At 40.7% G+C, this 25,789-nt stretch overlaps 1 protein-coding gene across 3 annotated transcripts in view; it reads right to left on the reverse strand.

Moving 5' to 3' along the window:
* The window catches only part of bicral (BRD4 interacting chromatin remodeling complex associated protein like), a 77,747-nt gene that overhangs the window by 12,338 nt on the left and 39,620 nt on the right, over window positions 1–25,789 (reverse strand). For 2 of the 3 annotated variants that reach the window (XM_033025574.1, XM_033025575.1), the window contains exons 2-5: window positions 22,533–22,581; window positions 9,238–9,309; window positions 7,127–7,332; window positions 1,350–3,320 (exon numbers count right to left, since the gene is read on the reverse strand). In XM_033025574.1, the coding sequence (XP_032881465.1) occupies window positions 1,350–3,320; window positions 7,127–7,165 (2,010 nt within the window). In that variant the 5' untranslated portion in view covers window positions 7,166–7,332; window positions 9,238–9,309; window positions 22,533–22,581. The remainder of the gene's footprint in view (window positions 1–1,349; window positions 3,321–7,126; window positions 7,333–9,237; window positions 9,310–22,532; window positions 22,582–25,789) is intronic. The other variant, XM_033025572.1, reaches the window with a different exon arrangement.

Here is a 25,789-nt window from a genome sequence, read left to right on the forward strand (position 1 = left end):
TTCTTATAGTCTGTTGTTCAAACTCTCACATAAGTTCACGTGTTACTTCAATTTTGGAAAATATATAAATTTATCAATGAGCTCCAGGATGATCATAAATGTCATGTGATATCAAACGCCTGGAAAAAATATGAATGTAACATTACCGTTACACCTGCTTGTCATAAACAGATACTAGAAAAACTGAAAAACAAAACTCAAAAAAACGATTAAAAATATATTGATGTACAGGCTACCAAAGGGAAAACCGAATTCCATTGGGAAGATTTATTTATATTGAATTACAGAGGTTGCAGAAAATTGGAACTCTCTTCTAGAAGTAGGAATTAATATTAGGTCCATTCTTAATTTTAAATGTGGGACTGATGAATTGTTAACTAAAGTCACTAATGGTTACGGAGTAATGAAGGATATTGAGTCACTGAGCCACATGGCACAGAAACAGACTCTTCAGCCCACTTCATCCATGCCAACCAAGTTCCCAACTGCACGGGTCCCATGTGTGTGCCCCATATCTCTCCAAAGTTTTCCTATCCATATCTGAAATTAGTCACACATCAGCCATCATCTCAATGAATGGCACAACAGGATCAAGGTGCTTATGAACCTATTCATGTTCCCAAGTTCCTAAAATGACTCAATGAAACATTAGAATTAATAATGCATACCATGATTACAAATTATTCATGTTCTTTTGAGCATATTAAACTATAATTCAAAAGAAAAATATTGCCAGTGCTACAAGTCTAAGGTAAAATGTGAAATGCCGTTAATACTCAGCGGGTTGGGCAGCTTTAGTGAAAGAAATTATGTTAACATTTCAAAGAGATGAGGATCACTATGTTTAAAAGACCATTGGCTTGAAACATAAACCTTGGTTTCTCCCTCTACGGCACTACCCTGCCAGCATTTTGTTTTATGAAAAATTAAACCACTCTTTTTTACTGAATTACAATGCACACAGTACCGAATCAAAGAACTGTTAATATACTGTTTACAGTAGGTGAACTACTGTCGGAGCCGCAGATCGGTTCTCATAACTGACTACCGTGGCCAACCCGTGAGTCAAATTTGCCATCGACCAGCAGGTCAAATATGCCACAGCTGACTTTGCAGCCAGTTTCTCTGTCCCCCCAAGGCCGTGACCTCTGTTGGTCTAGCAAAAGGGATAATCCAGAAAGGCTCTGGCACCAAGGATGCTGGAAAATCAGCAGTAGACATGTAATGGGATGTTACATTTTGTACCAATAAAGTATATTATCATTCCTATACTGTCAGGCAATGTGTTTCAAAAGATTCTTCTCTCTTTACCATTTATTATTGATAAATGTATTGCATTCATCACTTACTTGTGAACAGAGGAATTGTTGCTGGCTGCTGGTTTGCGTTACTGGCATCTCCATCCGGCTGAATGTGACCTGCCGTGAGGGTTGCATTAAATTGGCGTTTTGGTGATAAGGATTGGTAATCCTGAAAATATGATTCATACCCAATTGTTGCTGACACTGCTGTTGTGCAGACTGTACAGTTACAAGTGATTGCTCACCCTGGCAAACCACTACAAGGTTACTTCCAGAATTTGGGTGTGTAACCTGATCACCATTGTTTGCTGATGATATTGGAGGTTGCACTGTAGGCACATAGTTGGAGCACACAGAACTAGGTGCAATTGAAACAGTCAGCTGATTTTGGAACGATCTTCCTCGAACTGCATTCTGCCCAGATTGCTTAAATATTCCTGCATTAATGTTCGAGCCAACAGTGGGTTGCACACCTTGACCAGTCGGAAGATTAAATAACATCTGTGAAGCTTGTTGAAGTGGAACCTGTCCAGTAACCAGCTGTGATGAGCCATGGTTTGCTAACAGCTGTCCTGAAGAATTAACTACCTGTTCCATGCCACCCTGACCAGAAGTCAACTGTCCAGCAGAGTTCTGATTTAAAAATTGTCCTGAAAAAGACTGGGTAGCCAACATTGTACCTGAAGAATTGCGATTTGTTATAACACATTCTGAAGCCACTTGATTCGAAACCAACTGGGTGGGTATAGTTCGATTTTGAAGAATCTGTCCATTTGCAGTCTGAAGGTGCTGAACAGTTGAATTCATATTCAATGCTAGGCTGGTAGGAATGAAAAATTGGTTCTGGGATGCAAGGGGTTCATGTTGCCCTAAAGGAGGTTGGATTATGATACTGGTCCCAGTTTGATTTAAAACTTGTGGTCTACCTGATTTTCTCGGTACTTGCTGTTTTGCAGTATTAATACCCATTGGTGAGCCCACCACTGAATTTTGAGACGTGTTTGTGGGGCCAAAGGGAAGGTTATGTTGCATTTGCTGCTGCTGTAATGATACTTCATTTTGAATTTTAAATGCTGTAGGCAATTCCAAATTGTTTATGTTGTAAACGGTTTGTTGCTGACTGATCTGAGCAGGCTTGGGTTGAATACTGAGTGAAATTTTAGGTTGGCTTGGTACCGGAGCTCTTTGAAGGATAATATTATGTAAAGGCAGTGCTGTTGGAATATTATTGCCACTAAAATGAACAGACATAGGTTGTGGGACCTGGCTAATATTTGGAGCCCCATAGTAAGTGTTTCCATTAAGTGCAGTCACTCGCCTCTGAAGTAACAATCCACCAGTTTCATTTAAACCAGATGGGTTCAAAGACATTGGTTGATGGTTGGGAAGCGGGGGCATATTGTAATTACCTACAGTCACCGAGTTTAGCTGCCCATTGTCCTTGGAAATAAACTGAGATCCTTCGAACTGATTAAAAGTCATTACCGGCTGCTGAGTATCTAATGGACCAATCAACTGAACTGGTCCAATTCCACCACCTGGGTTGCTACTGGGTACATGTTGAATGGCAACATTGTTGATGCCCATTTGTTGAAAGAACCCAGGCTGTACATTAGTTTCATTATTTACAAAGGGAGTTCTCAAAACTTGCTGTAAAATGGGTGATGGTGTTACATTCATCTGCTGTTGTGGCAGGCCCCTTACAGATGATATGCCAGAAGACAGTTGAGAAACCTGAGAAAAAGTTGTAGGATGAATATGAGGTTGTGGGAACTCCTGGGTAGAAGTAATATCAGCTGCCAAATCTGCTTCCTCCTGTAAGGTTTGTTGAGTAATATTGGCCTCCTGAAGAGACTTCTGCAGAATATCAAAAGGCTGGTCCCCATTTAGATTTGAAAGAGGAGAAGAGGTATCTAGCTCTTCCAAAACAGTAAGACTACTCGTTAACTGTAGTCTTGAGTGGGATTCTTCACCAATATGGTTATGTGTATCTTTAGTAGAAGAGTTAGGATCAGCACCCTGAAAAATGCAAAATAGACATCAATCAGCAGATGCAATTTTGATTGAAACCAACATGTTCTTTTAAAATTAGTAATTAAATTGTATGCTGATTTTAAAATAATTATTTAGTAATGAGCTAGCATTCCAGACACATTGCTCAGCAAAATCAGACTGTCAGCTTCTTGTGAACAGCATTTAATATCTGTCCTACATAGAAGGAATGGTATAATTATAATATAAGGAGTGGGGAATGCATGTGATGCCAATAGATATGCCTTAGAGATATGTACTTAGAAATGACACTGTTCCCGTTTAGGTGCATTGACGAGCATTTGTTCTGTATAAATATAGCAATCATGAAAAATGCAAGTTTTACACAAAGGCCTTTCCTTTTCTCTTTCCAATGTGAAGCACATAAAAGAAATCCATTAAGCCTAGTTATGTAGAGTGAATGGAAAGAGGGCCACGAATTTAGGTTGAGGATTCTCTTTCAAGAATCAGTGCAGTGTGGATCAGTTACCAATGATTGGATACAGGACAGAGGATTGAACGATAGGGAAACAAATTGTGGTTAAGTGAGAAAGATTAAGACACAGGCTGCTCACCAGACACCTGCAAGGGAAGGGGATTAGGGATGGGAATCAAGTGTTGGAGACCTTGGGAGAGGGAGGGGTGGGCCTCTGTCAGCGGATTGGCAATTAAAGGAGTTGAATTGGGCAGCAGATCAGTTGAGAGACTGGGCAGGTTAGAGTCACAAGTTGGGTGGTGAAACGTGCAACCATGTCAATAGAGAGGGAACCGTGAGAAAATTATGCAAGTTTATCAGTTAGAGAACTGTCTAATTAAGTTCCCATGCCAAATTCAGCAACTAGAATCTAATCAGTAGATCCCTTGTAAACATGAACAGAGAAGGCCTTGGAAGTGCTGTCAAAGTCTATCTTCTATAGAAGTGGTTCTTACATCCACAGGCCATATGTGTGTTGATGAAAAGCTAGGAGTGGTACCCAGGCTGCACAATGTGCTGCTGGATGCCATTGTGCATATCAGGTAGACAAAGCACTCGGAGAGAAAATTACAGACTTCAGAGAATTTCCATTAAATTTACGATTTTACTTTATAAATTACTTTTCATTGGTATTAAATCATGTAGCACAGAAAAAAATGGTAATGCACAATATAATTTCTAGATAATGATCAGCACCACCAACGGAAAGACGAATTGTCTTTAGCACTACAATGTGAGATAGTTTTAGTATGCTTCTAAGATAACAAAATATGAAATTTACAAAGGTATTCTTTTTTTTATTGTGATCACTTATAGGTTTATTAAGTTTTTAAAGGAAGCTATTCATGTCAACTCTTAACTGGTGAGACACATTGGACTAATTTCCTGAGATAACATAGGAACTTCCCCCAAGCACATTCTGAAAATAATACCAGATTGTTGGGATATGTAACGCTCCTTAAACTGGAATTTAGGATATACTGGAAACAGAAAGAGCAGAAACATTACAGTCCCACATTCCAAACAAAATCCTGCAATATGAGCTGAAATCACCTCCTCTTTCTATTCCTAAATTAAAAGTAGAAGCTCAACTGTGTTAATGCCCTTGGTAGTTCATCTATTCGTCACCTATATTGTAAGTTCAAATCATGAGTCACAGAATTTCTGATTGCATGTTTTAGCATCCTGCCATACTTCAGATTTATGACAGGTAAAGGGAAACCATAGATTAAGAATTATCCCTGATTTAGGGATTTAAGAAGAAAATGCTCAGTGTTTACTTACCTCTGCTCTCACGTTAATAGGACTTGAGATATTTTTTAGATTCTTACCCTGAACTTGCACTCTCTTACCTCTGACCACTCCAACTTATTGGCAGCTGAGATGAGCCTGTGATCCATTTATCTTCAGAAAGTATGTGTTCATTTTGCAGCATTATGGCTGATTGCTATAAATGTGGAGGTTATGCAAGTTTTAACTGCCATTTAATTTTTTGTTTTGTTTTTGTTGTTAAATTAAAAGACAGCTTACGCCCAAAGGACTGAATGGCACTGTGATGTAATAACTAATTAAGAATTCAAATGATGCCATTCCTGAGGGAGTTCCAGGAATTTGACCAAATAACAATGAAGATGGTATCAGATATTCTAATTATTATTTGGCTGGCAAGTTTATCTCATCTACAACAAATAGCTGCTTTTCTTTATGCTGCAATAAAATAAAATAGCAGAATATTGTACAGTGAAAAGAGATTGATCTGCCATGCCTACCAGCCTGCTCATTCTGGCAGATAAAAAAAAAGCATTGTTAATCCCTCTTTGGTGGGAAATTCCAGGAATTTTGCTAGGAACAACAAAGAAACTGCAATGTCTGGAGGAATTTGGAGACAACGATGTTCCCATGCACCTCTGGACCTTTTCTGAAAAGGGTGCAGATTTGAAATGTGCTGTTGAAGAAGTTGCTGCAGTTATCCTGTAGATGTCATATTTTGCAAGCTCTATGCATAGGTTGTGAAGGAAATTTGGTGGAGGAAAGTGTGCCAGTCAGGCCGTAGGTTTCGTCCTGGATATGGATGAGTTTTCTGAGTGTTATTGGAATTGCACACAATTACACAAGTAGCTAATATTACGTGAAATGGCTTTAGGGAAAGACAGCTTCGAATCTGTTCTTGCAGTCATATTATTTGAAATGAGCCTGTTTAAGTTCCAAATCACTGTGACCCAATGTTGGTGCAGAACTGATCGCCTCTTTATAGATATAGTCATTACTTAGCTATTGTGTGGCATGAATGCTACTGGCTCTTTATTTGCCGAACACTAATTTTGTAACTTTCTTATCATTTTTCTTATCTCAGAGAAGATGGTAAGAAATCTTCTTGGTTTCTTGATTACTTCATTTTTAAGTTAAAAATGAAATTGAACACTGTATGATCACAGCAATTATCCCTAATTTTGATTTTGTGCTGGAAGAGAAGATCACTGTTAAAGATGGGCCCCAGATGAATTCCTTGAGGAATTTGTGGCAATTCCCTAGGTCTGATGATTGGCTTCCAAAAACCACAATTTCTGCCAATTGTGATTACAGTCAGTGGATAGCTGTCTCTCCCTTCCTCCCACTGATAATTTTCATTTTACTTGGGCTCCTTTAGGTTAAAGACAGTCTAATGCTTCCCTTGTGTAAAGAATAATTACCCTTATTTCCACTCGAGAATTTAGCTTGTTTAGTTTTAGTTTTATTATTGTAACGTAGCTACAGTGAAAAGCTTTGTTTGGCATGCTATCCAAACAGATCAGCTCATACCATACATCAATACAATCAAGTCCAAACTTAAGTACAATAGATGAGGTAGAGGTGAATTGGTCTGTGCCCTAGCTTATAGAAGCATTTTCCAAGTGGACTCTAATGAGGCCAAAGCTGAGTGGTCCTAGTGAAACCAAAACAAAGCCTGGTGAGCAGTTTATTGGAAAGTGCCAATTGAAGGCAATATTGACAGCCCCTTACATCATTTTGCTGATGATTGTGAGCTCGGTTCTACAGTGTTAATTGGCTGATTTTAGTTTGTCCATTTTGTAGACAGACTGGGCGGACAACAATGTTGTATCTGTACCAGAACAGTGTGATATAATAAATTCTGAAGCACTACTATTGAAATGTTGCTACACCTATGTTGCCCTAAAACATTTTTTGCCATCAAACTAGACGAAGACTGGTTGGTTTCTATGATGGTAGGGCTCTCAGGAGGAGGCCACGATGGATCATCCAATTGGCATATCTAGCTGAAGATGGCTGCAAATACTTCAGCTATGTCTTTTAAACTCACATGCTGGGTTCTGCCATCGTTGAGGATCAGGATGTCCATGGAGCCTCCTCCTCCGACTGGTGGCTTAACTGCCCTTCACCATTCATGACTGGATATGGCGCAACTGTAGAGCTTTAATCTGATCCATTGGTGTGGAATTTTAGTTCTCTCTATAACATGCTGTCTCCGTTGTTTGTCATGCATGTAGCACTGTGTTGTAGGTTCACCTGGTTGGCACAGTAAAAGTTGGCAAATTTATTATTTTATGTCTCCGTAATTTTCTAGTATTTAGCTTTTTGGAGGAAGCAAAAACATGGAAGAAAGGTTTTTTTTTAAACTGCATTCATTCATTTGCCTCCTTTTCTGGTCTCTGATTTCCATAGCTATTGCTCATTGACCTTTTTTGATAGGGTAGTTTTTTGAAATTGTTCATTGATAGTCTTCATATTTCCTTTGTTAAATGTTGATTGCGAAGTTTTGTACCTATTTTAATCTGATTTATCATTGTTTAAGATGAACGTGAATGTTTCATTACATTTGTTAAAGTAACCTTAATGAGTCAATGAAGTGAGCAAATTAAGTCTGGGCAACATCAAATTTAATGCATATTATGAGGGTTTTTGTTTTTCATAATACTCTTCACACAGTTTTCCACATGGTGAACAGATGTTTTTGAATAATCTCTGTTCATGCTATTTTTTATCAGTGGAACTCTCCCACTTATAAAGCCAATAATCATCATCATTTATCGCCTGAGCCAAAGCATATCTGCCTGAACTGAAAACAATACAAATTCTGTTTGTTGTGCTAAATTATATTTTGATGTCCACATTAACTCAGTGGTAGTTGGGATGACTATTCATTAAAAAAAAATAGGAAAACTGGTGTTGGTTTACGGTATCATCTTTTTGATGGGATAATAAAATTATGAAGGTAAAAAAAGATAATTGCCCAATTTAAAAAGCTTTATCCCTGCCAACATTTAATCATTAATTGGCATAATTTAAACATTAAACATTAATTATTGTTATTTTTACCTACCAAATTACTGTTAAAACGCAAAGTATTTAAACACCAGGATAAGCGCTCAACCAAGAAAACCAAGCTCAATGCCAAAATGGTATCTAAACTGCTTATACACACTTATGTTATAGGACAATATATAAATCCATATTCTGTAATAACCTATCTGCATGTAAACAAACACACGAGCTAGGTATTCAACCAAGAAACTCAATCCCAATGCCACATTATAATCTAAGATGCCTTTACACAGTTAAACTATTAATGAATCTTACCCTACAAAAAAGATAGCTTCTGTTTATTCTTTGATTTTGAGAAACACTCCATAACATGGTCTATTTTTCCATTAATGACATCAAAGGAAAATGTCATTTTTGTATATACATATCAATTATTAAATCTAGTTTGGATGAGGCAGTGAATTTGTACAGCAGTTTATGTTTTACATTTTAAAGAAGGAGATTTCATGCTCAGGAAAAAAAGACCATTTAATAAGGAAACAACATCATGCTCCAAGATCACTGTATGGTCAATATATGCACATTTAAAATTCATCTGCTGCTCTCAAAGCTATTAATTCTTCAATATAATTTATCAAGTGAGATTGTTGGATGTAACCGAAACATGTAATCCTAACCATTTAGCCTTTATCTCCACAAGGATCAGTTTGCTGTCAAACACTAGGACATCGACTGAAGGCACCAAAGTATTTCAAGGATAATTGAATGTTTGGTCTGGTAGAATAAATTTCCATCTATAATCAAAGAACTATTGTACAAGTTTTTGAAGAAACACCCTTCATGAATTAGGGACATGTTTGGCAAATGAGATTACTCTGTTCCTGCTATGCTAAATTACAAAAACTTAAACCTATAATGCAGATAGATGTAGATAGAATAGCATCGTAATGTGCTTCACAGAGAACAGACAAAAAAGGAAGTATCAGTTGAACAAAATTATGACAAATAAGCAAGCATCCTAATAAATGAACAAATATAAAAATGAGAAAAACTAATGAGCAGAATATTTTAAAACAGATTAATTCACATATACAGTAGTGAATACCAGTCATTTACCTAAAATATTAATTCTTGAATATTAGTACTTACAATGGCATCAGCAAAGAGTGAATGGGAGTTATCAATTGTGCAGGCTGAACCAAGCAAATCATCCTCGTCTACCTATAAAAATCAAAACAATCAAAGATTGAATTACAATAATAAAGCACTTTTAATATAATAGGAAATGCTAATGTATTTTACAAGCAATGTTATCATGCATAATTTGAAAACAAGTCATTAAAATATTGGGGAAAATGACTAAAATTTTTATCAGCTCAAGCTTGGACGCAGCCCACACCTTACCATAGTGAAAAACTGCTGAAAGAAATTGAGTAACATACAAATATCAACAAATGTCCCTCTTTCTGATTTTATGATTACTCATCAACCAGCTTATGTTGGGGCAAGGACATTTACATCAATGTCATGGGGCTGATCAAGTAGATTTTATAAAGTGTCTTCAAAAAGAATGGATAGCAATCGGAGAGTTTAGAAGTGTATTTCAGAGATTGGAATCCTGCCATTGAAGCACCCACCGAGGTATTGTGATGGACAGAGGGCATAGAGAACTGGTTGTTGTGAGACTTAGATGAGTTTTTTTTTAAATAACTTTATTTTTGGTTTTCAAGTTATAAACACAAATTTACACAGAACACCAACAAACAGTACAGAACAGTACAAAACTTATATACCCCCTCCCCATCCCCAAGGCTCAAAAAAGAGAAAGAGAAAAAAAAATAATATATATATTTTTTTTAAGGCAGTCTTTTTGTTCAAATGTTAACAACAGCGACATACAAATATAAATAAATGATTATGACTGTGTAGACAATATTTTCAGTTAAAGGAAAAATCTTTAATAAAATCTATAAAAGGATTCATTGTCAGAGCGAAGTTTCTGCGGGCCTTGCACCGTTTATACCTGATCTTTTCCAAGGGTAAAAAGCAGAGCACCTCTTTTAACCACTGCAAAAAAGATGTAGCTTTTTTTGACTTCCAGTTGAAAAGAATAAGCCTGCGAGCAAGCAAAGATGCAAGCAATTTACTTGTAAATTTGTAAGCTTACAGTTTGGGGGTGGTATTCCAAAGATACCTGTGTGCAACCCAGGATTTATAGTATGTCTGCAGATATGGGAGAATACCTCAAATATGTTTCCCCAGTAGCTGTTGAGAGAGGGACATGTCCAAAACATGTGTCCTACAAAGGCTGGGCCATGGCCACATCTAGGGCAGCCAGGATCTGTGGTAGAAAAGATTCTGGCAAGTTTGTCTCTGGAATAATGAAGACGGTGAAGCACTTTAAATTGGATCAACCCATGGCGTATACACAGCGAAGAGGTGTGTATACGAATTAAGCTCTCTCGCCACACCTCATCAGAAAGCTCTACACCAAGGTCCCTCTCCCATGCCACTTTAGTTTTGTCCCAGGTTAACTGTTTTAATTCCTGTATCAATGTGTAAATTGCTGAAACACGTTTCTTGTCAAAGGGGTCCAACTCCAGAATGTCTAATTGGCTCTTAGTGGACAGATGAGGAAATGAGGGAAACACTGTTTTAGCAAAGCTACGTATTTGAAGATACCTCAAGAAATGAAATCTGGGTATATTGTAGTCTTCAGCAAGCGTTTCAAAGGAAGTGAACGTTCCGTCAGTAAACAAGTCACAAAAACATACCAGTCCATTCTTCCTATGCCAATATGAAAATGCAGTATCTAACATAGAGGATGTAAAAAATTGATTATTTGCCACCGGAAAAAGCCTGCTGGTACCTTTTAGTCCAAAATGTTTCCTGAACTGTAGCCATATTTTAAGCAAGGTTTTAATCACCGGGTTTGTCATTTGTATTTTACGATTATAAGGTAGTGAACAGGTGATTATCGGTAGAGGATCAGATAGGAGTTCCATCTGTGCTCAGTCTGTGTCCTGTTTACTCTCATATGAATATGTCCAATGTAAAAGTTTTACAATACTTGCAGCCCAGTAGTAATAGATCAAGTTAGGGAAACTTAGACCACCCGCCTTCTTAGGAACTTCCAAGTATATTTTCTTCATCCTGGGATTTTCCAAATAAATGATGAGATTAGTCTATCTACTCGTTGAAAAGCTGTCCTAGGTATAAATATGGGGATCATTTGAAAAAGGTAAAGAAATCTAGGTAAAACTGTCATTTTAACGATATTGATGCGTCTTACTAATGAGAGTGGTAGTGTTGACCATTTTTTGAAGTCCTGTGTTGTTCGTTCTAATAATGATTTAAAGTTATCGCTATGTAAACCTCCTATGGTATGGGTGACTTTAATACCCAGGTAAGTAAATACATTTTTCTCAAGTTTAAATGGGAAGCTGGAGTAGTCGCCGTCATTGTGATTGATTGGGAAAAGCAATCTCTTTGAGTAATTTATCTTATAATCTGACAGGCAGCCAAACTTCTCTAATATATGCAGTAGCTTTGGTATGGAGTCAGTTGGGTTGGATATATATACCAGCAGGTCGTCCGCATACAGCGATATTTTGTGAGATTTACCACTTTGAAAGATACCTCTGATATCATCTTCTGTCCTAAGAGCTATAGCAAGTAGTTCTATTTCCAAATCAAATAAGTAGGGAGAAAGGTTGCAGCCCTGTCTGCAGCCCCTATGGAGCTGGAAGTAGTCAGAGACTATATTGTTGGTCCGCACAGCTGCCGTTGGCACAAAATATAATATTTTAATCCATGATAAAAATGATGAACCAAAGACAAATCTTTTGAGAACAGCAAACAAATATTGCCATTCGACACGGTCGAATGCCTTCTCGGCGTCTAATGAAATAATTACTTCCGATTGTTCTGTGGCGTGAGGTGTATACAATACGTTAAGTAGACGGCGCATGTTATAGAACGGCTGGCTGCCCGGTATAAATCCAGTTTGGTCAGGGTTAATAACTTTGGAGACTACTGTTTCAAGACGGGTGGCTAAAATTTTTGTGAGGATTTTATAATCACAATTCAACAAGCTTACAGGGCGGTATGAGCCACACAATAGTGGGTCTTTATCTATTTTAAGTAGGACTGATATGGTTTCCTGCGACATTGTTTGAGGTAGTTTCTGTTGGCTAAAAATTTCCTGATACAACAATTTAAATGTTGGAGCCAGTTTGATTGCAAATTCTTTGTATATTTCAATTGGGAAACTGTCTGGTCCTGGAGCTTTGTTGCTCTGCATCGATTTAATTGCTTGTAATATTTCTTCGGTTGATATTTCCCTGTCAATTTGTACTTGGTCCTCTGTAGTAATTTCTGGGATGTACAGGCAGGAATACATGACAGATCACTGGGTGGTTATGAAGCATAGAGGGAAAAATACAACTGCTTAAACTGGTCATTGATGGCATCGGGATCAGTAGTCTTTAGCCCCGGCGATGTTAAAATTTCAGGAATAGTACTGGCGGCTGTGGACTGCCTGATCTGGTGAGCTAAAAGTTTTCCTGCCTTTTCTCCGTGTTCATAAAATATCTGCTTTGATTTGAAGATTAGTTGCTCTGTTTGTCTGGTGGATAAATAGTCAAATTCCATCTTAAGTAATAATTTCTCCTTGTAAAGTTCAGGTGTTGGCGAATTGGCAAACAAACGGTTTATTTCCGCCATACTGTGGGACAGTTCTGTCAGGCGTTGTTTATATTTCTTCCTCTCATATGCTGTATATGAGATTATCTGGCCTCGAAGGTAGGCTTTAAGAGCCTCCCAGATAGTCGCTGTGCGTGTCCGGAGTAATATTAATTTCCATAAAGGTGTCTATTTGTTGAGAAAGAAATCTTTTGAAGGACTCCCTAGATAGCAACAGAGGATCAAACCGCCAAGTGCGTTGAGGTCTAGGGCAGTTTAGGAAGCCTATATCTAGTTGCACAGGGCTGTGGTCAGAAATAACAATACTGTTATAATGGCTCCCCTTAACCATGGAAAGGATCCTACTATCTACAAGAAAAAAATCAATTCTTGAGTAAGAATGATGTACTGGGGAAAAAAAGGAATATTGTTTTGTTTTTGGGTTATTTCTTCTCCAGGGGTCAAAAAGAGTATAGGATTCTATAAGAGTTAGAAGAGTTTTTAATGAATTGGACAACAGAGAAAGAATTTCCTTTGTGCACACATAATAGCTAGAACTCAGTCATTTATTTACTATGGGATAAATTTTATCAATGAAAACCAGAAGATAGCTATGCTTTTCTCCTTTAGGCTTTTGATAAATTACCTGCCAATCACTGTACAGGCGCACCACTCCACCAGCTGGAGCCCAGGGCAGGAATCAAAAGTCAAGAAAGTGATATTCCTCATTCAAGATTCAGCCTTTTTTGTGGGAATGGATGAAATATGTTATCGATACTTCTTCTATAAAAGAATCGTGCAAGCTCTCTAAATACATGCTGGTGACCACAGGAAAGTTTTTGAGAAATCCTAAAACCACAAATGCTCCTTAAACCACTAGGAAAACCACAATCCTGGAAATCTCACAGCCTAATGGCTCTTGGTCAAGCAAAAGGAGACAAAGTCCCTTTTCCTTGAACAGAAAGCATCATGACGACAAAAAATGTGCACAGTATAGTATACTGGCATACCTGGCATAAATCAGCTGTCAGCACCTGGAATAATCCAGAAATTCCCAGTGATAGTGATCATGACTTAAACAGGCACAGATACATGGCTGGAGCTCAGACTACAGACATCAATTGTATCCTCACCACTGACTTAGATAACCTTGGCTTCCAGACACATTTCTCTTGAGAGCTGGAAATAGGACTGCGTCTTCCAGAGCACCCTATGATCTTTGGCTATCTTCTTTACACCATCTTCCCTTCCTCACTCAGGATTTAAGTATATCTCTGCGTGTTCTGTCATGCAGCATTTTTAGTGGGGCCATAATAAAAGCCCCCATAAGACCATAATACATAAGGCCATTTGGCACATCAAGTCCACTCCGCCATTCAACCATGGCTGATCTATTTTTCCCTCTCAACCCCATTCTCTGGCCTTCTCTCCGTAACCATTGACAAAATTATTAATCAAGAATCTATCAATCTACACTTTTTAATACCCAATGTCTTGGCCTCCAGTTATCTGTGGCAATGAATTCCAGAGATTCACCATCCTTTGACTAAAGAAATTCCTCCTCATCTCCATTCTAAGATATGGCAAAGAGATAATGTGTTGAAATGGATCACACAAAAAGACAGACTGTTAACTTGGTCTAGCCCACTGAATGGCCAGTGAGCCTCTAGATTCCACTGCAGCACACATATCTATATAATTAAAGGTCTCTTCTGCTGAGCAGGCCCCGAGGATTTTCCCATCGATGAAAAATAAAAAAGTTATGAGTGTTAAAAAAACCTTGAGATTCTCTCGCCTGTCAATCACCGAGATGAAGGTAACGCCCCTACCGGGGGGGGTGGGGTGGGGGTGGAGGGGGAGGTAGGACTATAAAACCCCGGATGCCTGGACGTGACTCAGTCACTGATCGCGAGGGAGAGGCCACGACTCTCATTCTAAGCTGTGAATCTACTAAACTGTGAGTCTGCAATGTACTTGCAATAAATGATTTGTTAGCCCTGAATGACAATGTTATGAGTTGTTTGGCCTACTGCCCTGCCTGTGCTTGAAAGTGCAATGTTTTATTAGGTCCGACTGTGTTTGGAAGGAATAAATGCTTTATTGGCCGACTGTGTTTGGTTCAAAAGTTCCACTCATTTCGTGACTTCCGCTTAGTGGACAGGTCGCGCTGATTGCGTAATTACCGGTGAGTGCAGAGGTCGCGCTGATTGCATAATTTCTGATAGGTGCAGAGGAAGTTCCGCTGACTGCGGAAGCCCCAACGTGGAGGCCACGCTCAGCCGTGTGAGTATTCAAGAAAGTTTACTGCCATATATATGGTGTGTTAGTCAGTGAGTGTGTGTGTATGTTTGTGAGTGTATGTGTGTGTGTGTCTGTGTTTGTGAGTGTATGTGTGTGTGTGTGTCAATGTGTGTGTGTCAGTGCGTATGTGTATGTATGTGTGTGTGTGTTTGTGAGTGTATGTGTGTGTGTATGTATGTGTGTGTGCGTATGTGTTTGTGAGTGTATGTGTGTGTGTGTTTGTGAGTGTGTGTGTGTATGTGTGAGTGTGTGAGTGTGTGTGTCTGTGTGTTTGTGAGTGTGTGTGTGTTTGTGAGTGTATATGTATGTGTGTGTGTGTGTGTGTGTGTTTGTGTGTGTGTGTGTATGTGTTTGTGAGTGTATGTGTGTGTCTGTGTGAGTGTGTGTGAGTGTGTGTGTTTGAGTGCCTGTGTGTGTGTTTGTGAGTGTGAGTGTGTGTGTGTGTGAGTGAGTGAGTGAGTGAGTGAGTGAGTGAGTGTGTGAGTGTGTGTGTGTGTGTGGTCTCAGTGACTAAGCTGCCAGCCCAAGAATCCATTTGGCCCACAATGTCCATACTAGCCCTCTGGAAACCAGTCCCTTCAACCCACAGCACCATGCTAGTCCTCCCGTGTGAAGCTGGGACCCAACGGCACTTAGTCTAGTTTAAACATAAAACTTCAATCACATGGCATTTAACAACATATCATGGTATGAACCTGTTTCCCAGTGAGTCTCATTTTGAATTGTGATAATATCTATCAATATTTTAAATCATATTGCTGCAAACCTTCCTATCTGGATTTTTTAAAAATGGGTGACGCAGTGATAGAGCTGATGCCTCACAGGGCCAGAGACCCAGGTTCGATCCTGACTATGGGTGCTGTCTGTGGGAGTTTGTTCATAAGTTCCAAAGTGATAGGAGCAGAATTAGGCAATTCGGCCCATCAAGTCTCTGCCATTCATTCATGGCTGATCTATCTCTCCGTCTCAAACCCATTCTTCTGCCTTCTTCCCAAAACCCCTGAAACCATATTAATCAAGAATCTCTGCCTTAAAAAATATCCATTGACTTGGCCTCCACAGCCTTCTGTGGCAATGAATTCCAAAATTCACCACCCTCTGACTAAAGAAATTCCTCATCTCCTTCCTAAAGGAACGTCCTTTTATTCTGAGGCTATAACCTCTGGTCCTACCGTCCCCCACTAGTGGAAACATCCTCTCCACATCCATTCTGTCCAAGCCTTTTGCTATTCGCCAAGTTTCAAAGAGGTCCCGCTCATCCGTCCAAACTCCAGCAAATAGAGACCCAGTGCCATGAAAACACTCATCATATGTTAACCCACTCATTCCTCGGATCACTCTCATAAACTTCAGGACCATCTCCAGTGCCAGCACATCCTTCCTCAGATATGGGGGCCAAATTTGCTCACACTACTTCAAATGGGGTCTGACCGGCGCCATCATCTGGACCGAACGCAGGCATCTGGGAAAGGGAGAGGCGGGGATGTCTGCCTCATGGTCAACTCTTCGTGGTGCGGCAGTTCTGTTTAACTCCTGCTCTCCGCACCTGGAACATCTGGCGGTGAAGTGCCACCCCTTCTACCTCGCGAGGAAATTCACCTCCATCATCCTGACCACGGTCTACATCCCACCCCAGGCATTGGAAGAGCTGCACACCATGATCAACAAGCACCAGTCAGCGTACCCCGAAGCCTTTAACGGGGACTTCAACAAAGCCAACCTGAAAAAAATCACTCCTGGCCTACCACCAACATCAGAAGATTAAACACCCTTGACCACTGTTATACGACCATTAAGGATGCCTATCACTCTATCCCTCACCCTCACTTCGGGAAATCCAACCATTCAGCGGTGCTGCTTCTTCCTGCATACAGGCAGCAACTGAAGAGCGCACCCCCAGAGGTGAGGACTGCACAGAGCTGGTCTGGAGAGGCAGAGGAACAACTACAGGACTGCTCGGAGTCAGTAGACTGGGCAATGTTCAAGGATTCGGCAACGGACCTGAATGAATACGCCAGTCTTTATAGACTTCATAAGGAAATGTGTGGAGGACTGTGTTCCCACAAAAACCATCCGCATGATTCCCAACCAGAAGCCTAGGATAAATCAGGAGATCCGCATTCTTCTGAGGACCAGATCCCAGGCATTCATGTCTGGTGATGCAGAGGTCAATAAGAAGTCCAGATACAACCTTGACAAGGCCATCAAAAAGGCCAAAAGGGACTTTAGCTCAAAGCTGGAGGCTCTGATGTTTGGCAACTGTGGGAAGGCTTGAATGCCATCAGCTCCTATAAGGTGAAATCAAGAGGCAGCTCAAGCGACAGCGAAGCATCACTCGCAGATGAGCTCAATGCGTTCTACGCACGCTTTGATAGGGAGAACAATGATGTGCCTTCCCGGGGCCCCACACGCCCTGATTGTATTACAGTCACAGTCACAGAGGTCGATGTCAGAAGATCCTTCAGTGGGGTGAACCCTCGGAAAGTGTCTGGACCTTATGGTATACCCGGTCAAGTTCTCAAAACCCGTGCAGACCAACTGGCTGGAGATTTTGCATTATCATTTTCAGTCTCGCATTACTGAGATCTGAGGTTCCCACCTGCTTTAAGAGGGCATTAATAATACCGGTGCCCAAGTAGAGTAAGGTGACGTGCCTCAATGACTATTGACCAGTGGCACTAACGTCCGTGGTGATGAAGTACTTTGAGAGGTTGGTTATGGTGCATACCAACTCCTAACTCAACAAGAACCTCGTTCCACTACAGTTCGCCTACCGTCACAGCAGGTTAACAGAGGATGCAATCTCACTGGCTCTCTACTCCGCACTGGACCACTTGGACAATAAAAACACGTGGATTTATGAAAGGTAAATCATGTCTGACAAATCTTATAGAATTTTTCGAGGATGTAACTAGTAGAGTGGATAAGTGAGAACCAGTGGATGTGTTATATCTGGATTTTCAGAAGGCTTTCGACAAGGTCCCACATAAGAGATTAGTATACAAACTTAAAGCACACGGTATTGGGGGTTCGGTTTTGATGCGGATAGAGAACTGGCTGGCAGACAGAAAGCAAAGAGTAGGAGTAAACGGGTCCTTTTCAGAATGGCAGGCAGTGATTAGTGGGGTACCGCAAGGCTCAGTGCTGGGACCCCAGCTATTTACAATATATATTAATGATTTGGACGAGGGAATTGAATGCAACATCTCCAGGTTTGCAGATGACACGAAGCTGGGGGGCAGTGTTAGCTGTGAGGAGGATGCTAGGAGGCTGCAAGGTGAATTGGATAGGCTGGGTGGGTGGGCAAATGCATGGCAGATGCAGTATAATGTTGATAAATGTGAGGTTATCCACTTTGGTGGCAAAAACAGGAAAGTAGACTATTATCTGAATGGTGGTCGATTAGGAAAAGGGGAGATGCAACGAGACCTGGGTGTCATGGTACACCAGTCATTGAAAGTAGGCATGCAGGTGCAGCAGGCAGTGAAGAAAGCGAATGGTATGTTAGCATTCATAGCAAAAGGATTTGAGTATAGGAGCAGGGAGGTTCTACTGCAGTTGTGCAGGGTCTTGGTGAGACCACACCTGGATTATTGCGTACAGTTTTGGTCTCCTAGATTAGAGATTAGATTAGATATAATTTATTGCCACACAGCCAGGCTGGTGGAAATTTGGGTTGTCTGCAGCGATACAATAATACAGAACACACAACCACAATAAAACTGTAACACAAACATCCACCACAGCATTCATCACTGTGGTGGAAGGCACAAAATTTGGCCAGTCCTCCTCCATTTCCCCCCCGTGGTCAGGACCAGAGTCCAGAGTCAGTCCAGGATCGGCTCTTCCTCACCTGAGACCGCGGCTTCAAGTTGTTGTAGGCCGCAGGCCGGCGGTCAAGATTTAAAGTCCCCGCCGCAGCCAGAAGCACCGCAGGGCCGGCAGTCGAAGCTCCCCTCCAGGGGTGATGATAACTCCATGCCGGCCCCGCGGTAGAAGTTGGCCGCGGGCCGGCAGTGATGGCTTCTTCCCCCGGGTCCCCAACGTGAGATCCCGGGCTGTAGACGCCGCACCAGCTGGAGCTCTGCAGACCGCGACTTCAGGCTGCCGGCTGCCCCGGGCCAGCGAAACGGAGCGCTCCCCTCCAGCGAGCCCCAGCGAGGGTCACCCGCTCCACGCCGAGAGTCCACGCTGCGCCCGCCACTGAAGCCCCGGGCGCGTCTCTGGGAAAGGCCGCGTCGATCCTTGATGTTAGGCCACGGGGGAGGCGACCTGGAAAAACTCGCCTCTCCGTGGAGGAGGCGACCGAAGCGGTTTCCCCCTTACCCCCTCACACCACCCCCCACATAAAACACACAAAGAAACATTAAATACACACTTCAAAACATACTAAAAAAATAAAAAAAGGTTGAAAAACTGACGAGCTGCATGACATGGCTGCTGCCAGAGCAGCGCCCCCTACAGTTACTAATCTGAGGAAAGACATTCTTGCCATAGAGGGAGTACAGATAAGGTTCACCAGACTGATTCCTGGGATGGCAGGACTTTCATATGAAGAAAGACTGGATAGACTCGGCTTGTACTCGCTAGAATTTAGAAGATTGAGGGGGGATCTTATAGAAACTTACAAAATTCTTAAGGGGTTGGACAGGCTAGACGCAGGAAGATTGTTCCCGATATTGGGGAAGTCCAGAACAAGGGGTCACAGTTTAAGGATAAGAGGGAAATCTTTTAGGACCGAGATGAGAAAAGCATTTTTCACACAGAGATTGGTGAATCTCTGGAATTCTCTGCCACAGAAGGTAGTTGAGGCCAGTTCATTGGCTATATTTAAGAGGGAGTTTGATGTGGTCCTTGTGGCTAAAGGGATCAGGGGGTATGGAGAGAAGACAGGTACAGGATACTGAGTTGGATGATCAGCCATGATCATATTGAATGGCGGTGCAGGCTCGAAGGGCCGAATGGCCTACTCCTGCACCTAATTTCTATGTTTCTATGTAAAACACGCTTGACACTTGACTCTAAATGCTACCATTGTGTATGCATTCCTTACTACCAATTCGACTTGCAAATTATTTTTTGGGGAATCCTGTACCAGCACTCCCAAGTCCCTTTGCACCTCTGCTTTCTAAACTCTCTCCCCATTTAGAAAATAGTCTACGCCTTTATTGCTACCGCCAAAATGCATGATTCCACACTTTGCTATGCTGTATTCCATCTTCCACTTCTCTGACCACACTCCCAACCTGTCAAAGTCCTTCAGCAGAGTCCCTGCTTTCTCTACACTACCTGCTCCTCCATCTATCTTTCGTATCATCCGCAAACTAGGCCTCAAAACCTTCAATCCTCTCATCTAAATTATTGACATACAACGTGAAGAGTAGCGGCCAACCAGAACTCTGCTAGTCACTGGTAGCCAACCAGAAAAAGCCCCCTTTATTGCCACTCTTTGCCTTCTGCCATCCAGCCAACCTGCTATCCATGCTAGTATTTTCCCTTTGATACCATGGGCTCTCATCGTCTTTGGCAGTCTCACGTGCGACACCTTATCAAAGGTTTTCTGAAAATTTAGGTAAACAACATCCATTGACTCTCCTTTACTTCCTCAAAGAATTCTAACAGATTCGTCAGGCAAGATCTTCCCTTCACAAAACCATGCTGACTTCGCCCTATTTTACCATGAACTTAGTACTCAGAAAATTCATCCTTTATAATGGACTCTAAAATCTTACCAACCACTGAAGTCAGGCTAACCGGCCTATAGTTTCCACTCTTCTTGTTCAAGGTTCAAGATTCAAGAGAGTTTATTGTCATGTGTCCTTATAGGACAATGAAATTCTTGCTTTGCTTCAGCACAACAGAACATAGTAGGCAATGACTACAGAACAGATCAGTGTGTCCATATACCATTATATAAATATATACACACATGAATAATTAAACTGATAAAGTGCAAATAAACAGATAATGGGCTATTAATGTTCAGAGTTTTGTCCGAGCCAAGTTCAATAGCCTGATGGCTGTGGGGAAGTAGTTATTCCTGAACCTGGTCGTTGCAGTCTTCAGGCTCCTGTACCTTCTACCTGAAGGTAGGGGGAGATGAGTGTGTGGCCAGGATGGTGTGGGTCCTTGATGATACTGCCAACCTTTTTGAGGCAGCGACTTTGATAGATCCCCTCGATGGAAGGGATGTCAGAGCCGATGATGGACTGGGCAGTGTTTACTACTTTTTGTAGTCTTTTCTGCTCTGCTCCCTTCTCATGCAGTGGAGTAAGATTTGCAATTTTCCAATCATCAGGAACCGTTCCTGGCCCCAGTAATTCTTGAAAGATCACTACTAATGCCTCCATAATCTCTAATGCCTCCTCCTTCAGAACCCCGTGGTGCAGTCCATCTGGTACAGGTGACCTCCACATCCAGACCTTTCAGCTTCCCACGCACCTTCTCCTTAGTAATAGCACTCCACTAACGTCCACCCCCTGATTCTCTTGAATTTCAGGCACGTTGCAGGTGTCTTCTACTGTGAAGACTGATGCAAAAAAGTTATTAAATTCCTCTGCCATTTCTTTATTCCCAATTATCACTTCTCCAGCATCATTTTCCAGTGGCCCAACGTCCACTCTTGTCTCTTTCTTACTCTTTATATATCTAAAGAAACACTTGCTATCCTCTTTTATATTATTGGCTAGCTTACCTTCATGTTTCATCTTTCCTCCCCGTAATGCCCTTTTAGTTACCTTCTGCTGTTTTTTAAAAGCTTCCCAATCCACCAGCCTCCCACTAATCGTTGCAATGTTATATACCTTCTCTTTTAGTTTTATGCTGTCTTTGACTTTCCTTGTCAGCCACGATCGCCGTATTCTCCCCCTAGAATATTTTTCTCTTTGTACTTTCTCCCTGTGACCACGTGGGTTTCCATTGGGTGCTTTGGTTTCCTCCCACATTGCAAACATGTGCAGATTTGTAGGTTAATTGGTTTCGGTAAATTGCCTCCAGTGTGTAGGATGTGTAAGTGGCATAACATAGAACCAGTGTATGGGTAATTGACTACTTTCTATCTCTGTCCCACCCACTCCCCTAACATCAGTCTGAAGAAGGTTCTCGACCCGAAACGTCACCCATTCCTTCTCTCCAGGGATGCTGCCTGTCCCGCTGAGTTACTCCAGCATTTTGTGTCTACTATGGTTAATTGATGGTCGGCTTGGACTCAGTGGGCCAAAGGACCCTTTTCTACTCTGTATATGTAAATTCTAAAACAATAACATATATTTTTTAGTTTTATTTGACCCATGTTTATTTTTGCTTTAAGAAAGTATTTTACACTATTTAGATATATTAAAATAGTTTAAATTTAGATATATTTAAATTTAGATATATTTCTACTTGGCAAAGAAAATTGTAACATTGCCATCAATTAATTAATCAATAAAATTTGCAATTAAACACATAAATATACTTACTTCTTGACTACCAGATCCATGCAGAAAATCATTCAATGCCTGCACATCACTATTAAAGAAAAAAGTGATCCACATTAATTATTTTGCATGTGGTAAATTCCAAGACAATAAAATACTGGCACTTTTTTTAATATAGACCTTAATGATTATTTTTTTACTTGATTGTGGCATATCCTGTACTCAGCCACAAACAAAATAATACCTACCCCACAATGTGAAATTAAATTAAATGATTGCCAGGGTACTAATGACATTATCCATACCACATAAAAGTACTTTGATCAGACAATTAATTACTTTGATCATCAAATATTTAATTTGGTAGAATGGTTAATGGGAGAACAATTTTGTGCCAGAACGGTGTGGGCTATTTTTAAGATACTAGAGCATAAAATAACTATTCTGCCATCTTGTGAAATAAGGGAGGAAATCGCGATGATGGTTTGAATTTCGGTAGTGAGTACATTCAGAAATATTATGAACATAATCATTTTCAATAATGTTATAAACATAATCATTGCAAATTAATGAAAATGGATCTCAAAATCTGAAAAACAATGAACAAGGATCAGGGCAAACCCTTTCTTATTGTTCTCTGTTTCTATTCAGGGTTACATTGAAAGGAAACAGATGAAGTGGTAGAATACAAGAGGAACAATGTGAAGAGTGTGAAAATCTTATCAGTATTTTTTTTTCATTTCCCCACACCATGACAGCAATGCAGATGTGAAGACATTAATGTATAGCTATGACGTGTCTGCCTACGCTAATGTGTATTTAACCACAATGAGTTTGAAAGATCAAAAGTGGGATTCCCTACAATTTCCCCTACCTTCTTGTGGAAAAGCGACTCACTTCCAAGTAAGCACCTTCCCTTTAAGACTAAGAAATCACAAATTCACTGGGGAGCCTGGGAGAGAACAAACCCTTATTATGACATGGTGCACTGGCACACTAAGCTAATGTAATCAAGATTCCAAGTAACAAAGATGCACGATACACAGAAGAGAAAGGATAGATTTTAAAAACTACAGGTAAGAAAATAAACACATTTTTAAAAATTAATTTCAAACATTATAGAAAACATTATGTAAGTAGAGCAAAAAGAGACACAAAGTGTTGGAGTAACTCAGCGGGTCAGGCAACATCTCTGGAAAACATGGACAGGCCATTATTTTGTGTCAGTACCTTTCTTCAGATTGATTGTAGAAGGGGAGAAGAAACCTGGAAGAGAGGTGGGGGCAGGACAAAGTCCAGCAAGTGATAGGTGGAGACAGGTAAGAGGGGTTTTTGATTGGCAGATGGTTGGCAAAGGCCAAAGATGAAAAGACAATGTGTGAGGTAATGAGATAAGAATAGAGTGTCGCAAATTGTGAAGCCGGGGGTGGGTGTAGGTGGATGGGGTGGATGGGGACAAGGGGAAGTGGAAAAATGGGTAAACATTCAAGTGGGGCTTGAGGAAGAGAGGGGAAGGGGGGTATTTGTAGGTTAGTTACCTAAAATCTGAGAATTTAATGTAAGTGTAGCATATGAAAGATATGCTTTTTGTATGTTTTTGCTGCATTCAGCAGCCTCAAGAAAATGTAAATCCAGTACAGTTTCTATGTTGGTATTTTTCATTTGAGTACTTTGGTGAAATCACATATTCAACATAAATTTGGATTAAAGAATAATCTGGCAGGTGAGGTTTAAAGGTATTGGATAATTCTCATGTCAATAAAGCTTGGTAACCATGCTGCTGCATTTGATTGCAGTCGATTTTAGGTACACTATTTAAATGTAATTATCCTCAGCTCACTGCTTTTGTCACAGTCAACCACTTAAAAGCATTTCAACCATTTGGTCCACCTTAATTGGATTAATGCTGTCTTCCATGGTTGGGAAGGAAAATCTCCAACGGTCTTCTTTTGTTGTGATGCACGGGAATACCACAGATGTCTTTTTTGTTGATGGTGAAGATTGCACTGGTATTTGAGGATTTCAAGGGTCTATGAAAGGGTCATGATAGTTGCGTATTGGGGATAAGGGTTCAGGAAGAACATACGCTTCTTAGTGAGGAGGCAGTTTAGCCTGAGGATACAGGTATATTTTTTGGATATCTATGGGTATCTTTATCGGATGCTATAGGACTAAGATCATGTTCTCTAGGGAGTATTCATGGACCAGCATCCCAAGAACAATTTCCACTGCAAAGGTCCAAAAGAATCTAATGTAAGAATAAGATTATCTCACCCAGCCCTGATGCAGAAATCAAGTCTGGAAGGCTGATTTTCATGAACATGTGGTTTAATCCAGAAATGGTAACATATTTAATTTATTCGAGATAACATTGATAATCTTAGAGACAGTCATTCAGCATGGAAACAGGCCCTTTGACCCACCTTGCCCATGCCGATTAAGATACCACATCCACACTAGCCCCATCTGTTCATGTTTGGCCCATATCCCTCGAAACCTTTCCTAGCCACATCTGTCCAAATGTTTGTTAAATTTTGTCATTGTACCTGCCTCAACTACCTCCTCTGGTAGCTCGCTCCATATATCCACCAACGTCTGTATGAAAAAGTTGCCCCTCAGGCTCCTCTTAAATCTTTCCCCTCTCACCTTAAACATATGTCCTCTGGTTCTTGATTCCCATACTATGGGTAAAAAACTGTGTTTTCACCCTATCTATCCCCTTCATGATTTTATACAACTGTATAGCATCACCCCTCAGCCTCCTCCTCTCCAACCTCTTTTGAAAGCTCAGGCCCTCAAGTCCTGGCAACATCCTCGTAAATCTTCTCTGTGCTCTTTCCAGTTTCCATCCTTCCCATAGAAGGGTGACCAAAACAGAACATAATACTCCAAATGTGGCGTCACCAACATCTTGTACAACTATTACATAACATCCCAAATTCTATACTCACTACCCTGACTGATGAAGGCAAAATGTACCAAAAGCCTTCTTGACCACCCGATCTACCCGTGACACCACTTTGTAGGAACTATGTACATGCACTCCTAGATCCATCTGCCCCACTACACTGCCCAGGGCCCTGCCTTTTACTGTGGTTTGACTTTCCAAAATACAACACCTCATACTTATCGACATTAAACTCCATTAACCATTCCTCAGCCCACTTGCCCAGCTGGTCAAGATCCTGCCGTAATTTTTGATAACCCTCTTCGCTATCTACGATATCAGCATTTAGTGTCATCTGCAAACTTACTAATCATGCTTGTACATTCTCATCCAAATCATTAATATAAACCAC

Source organism: Amblyraja radiata, chromosome 8 (assembly GCF_010909765.2).
Source record: "Amblyraja radiata isolate CabotCenter1 chromosome 8, sAmbRad1.1.pri, whole genome shotgun sequence".
Classification (NCBI taxonomy): Eukaryota; Metazoa; Chordata; class Chondrichthyes; order Rajiformes; family Rajidae; genus Amblyraja; species Amblyraja radiata.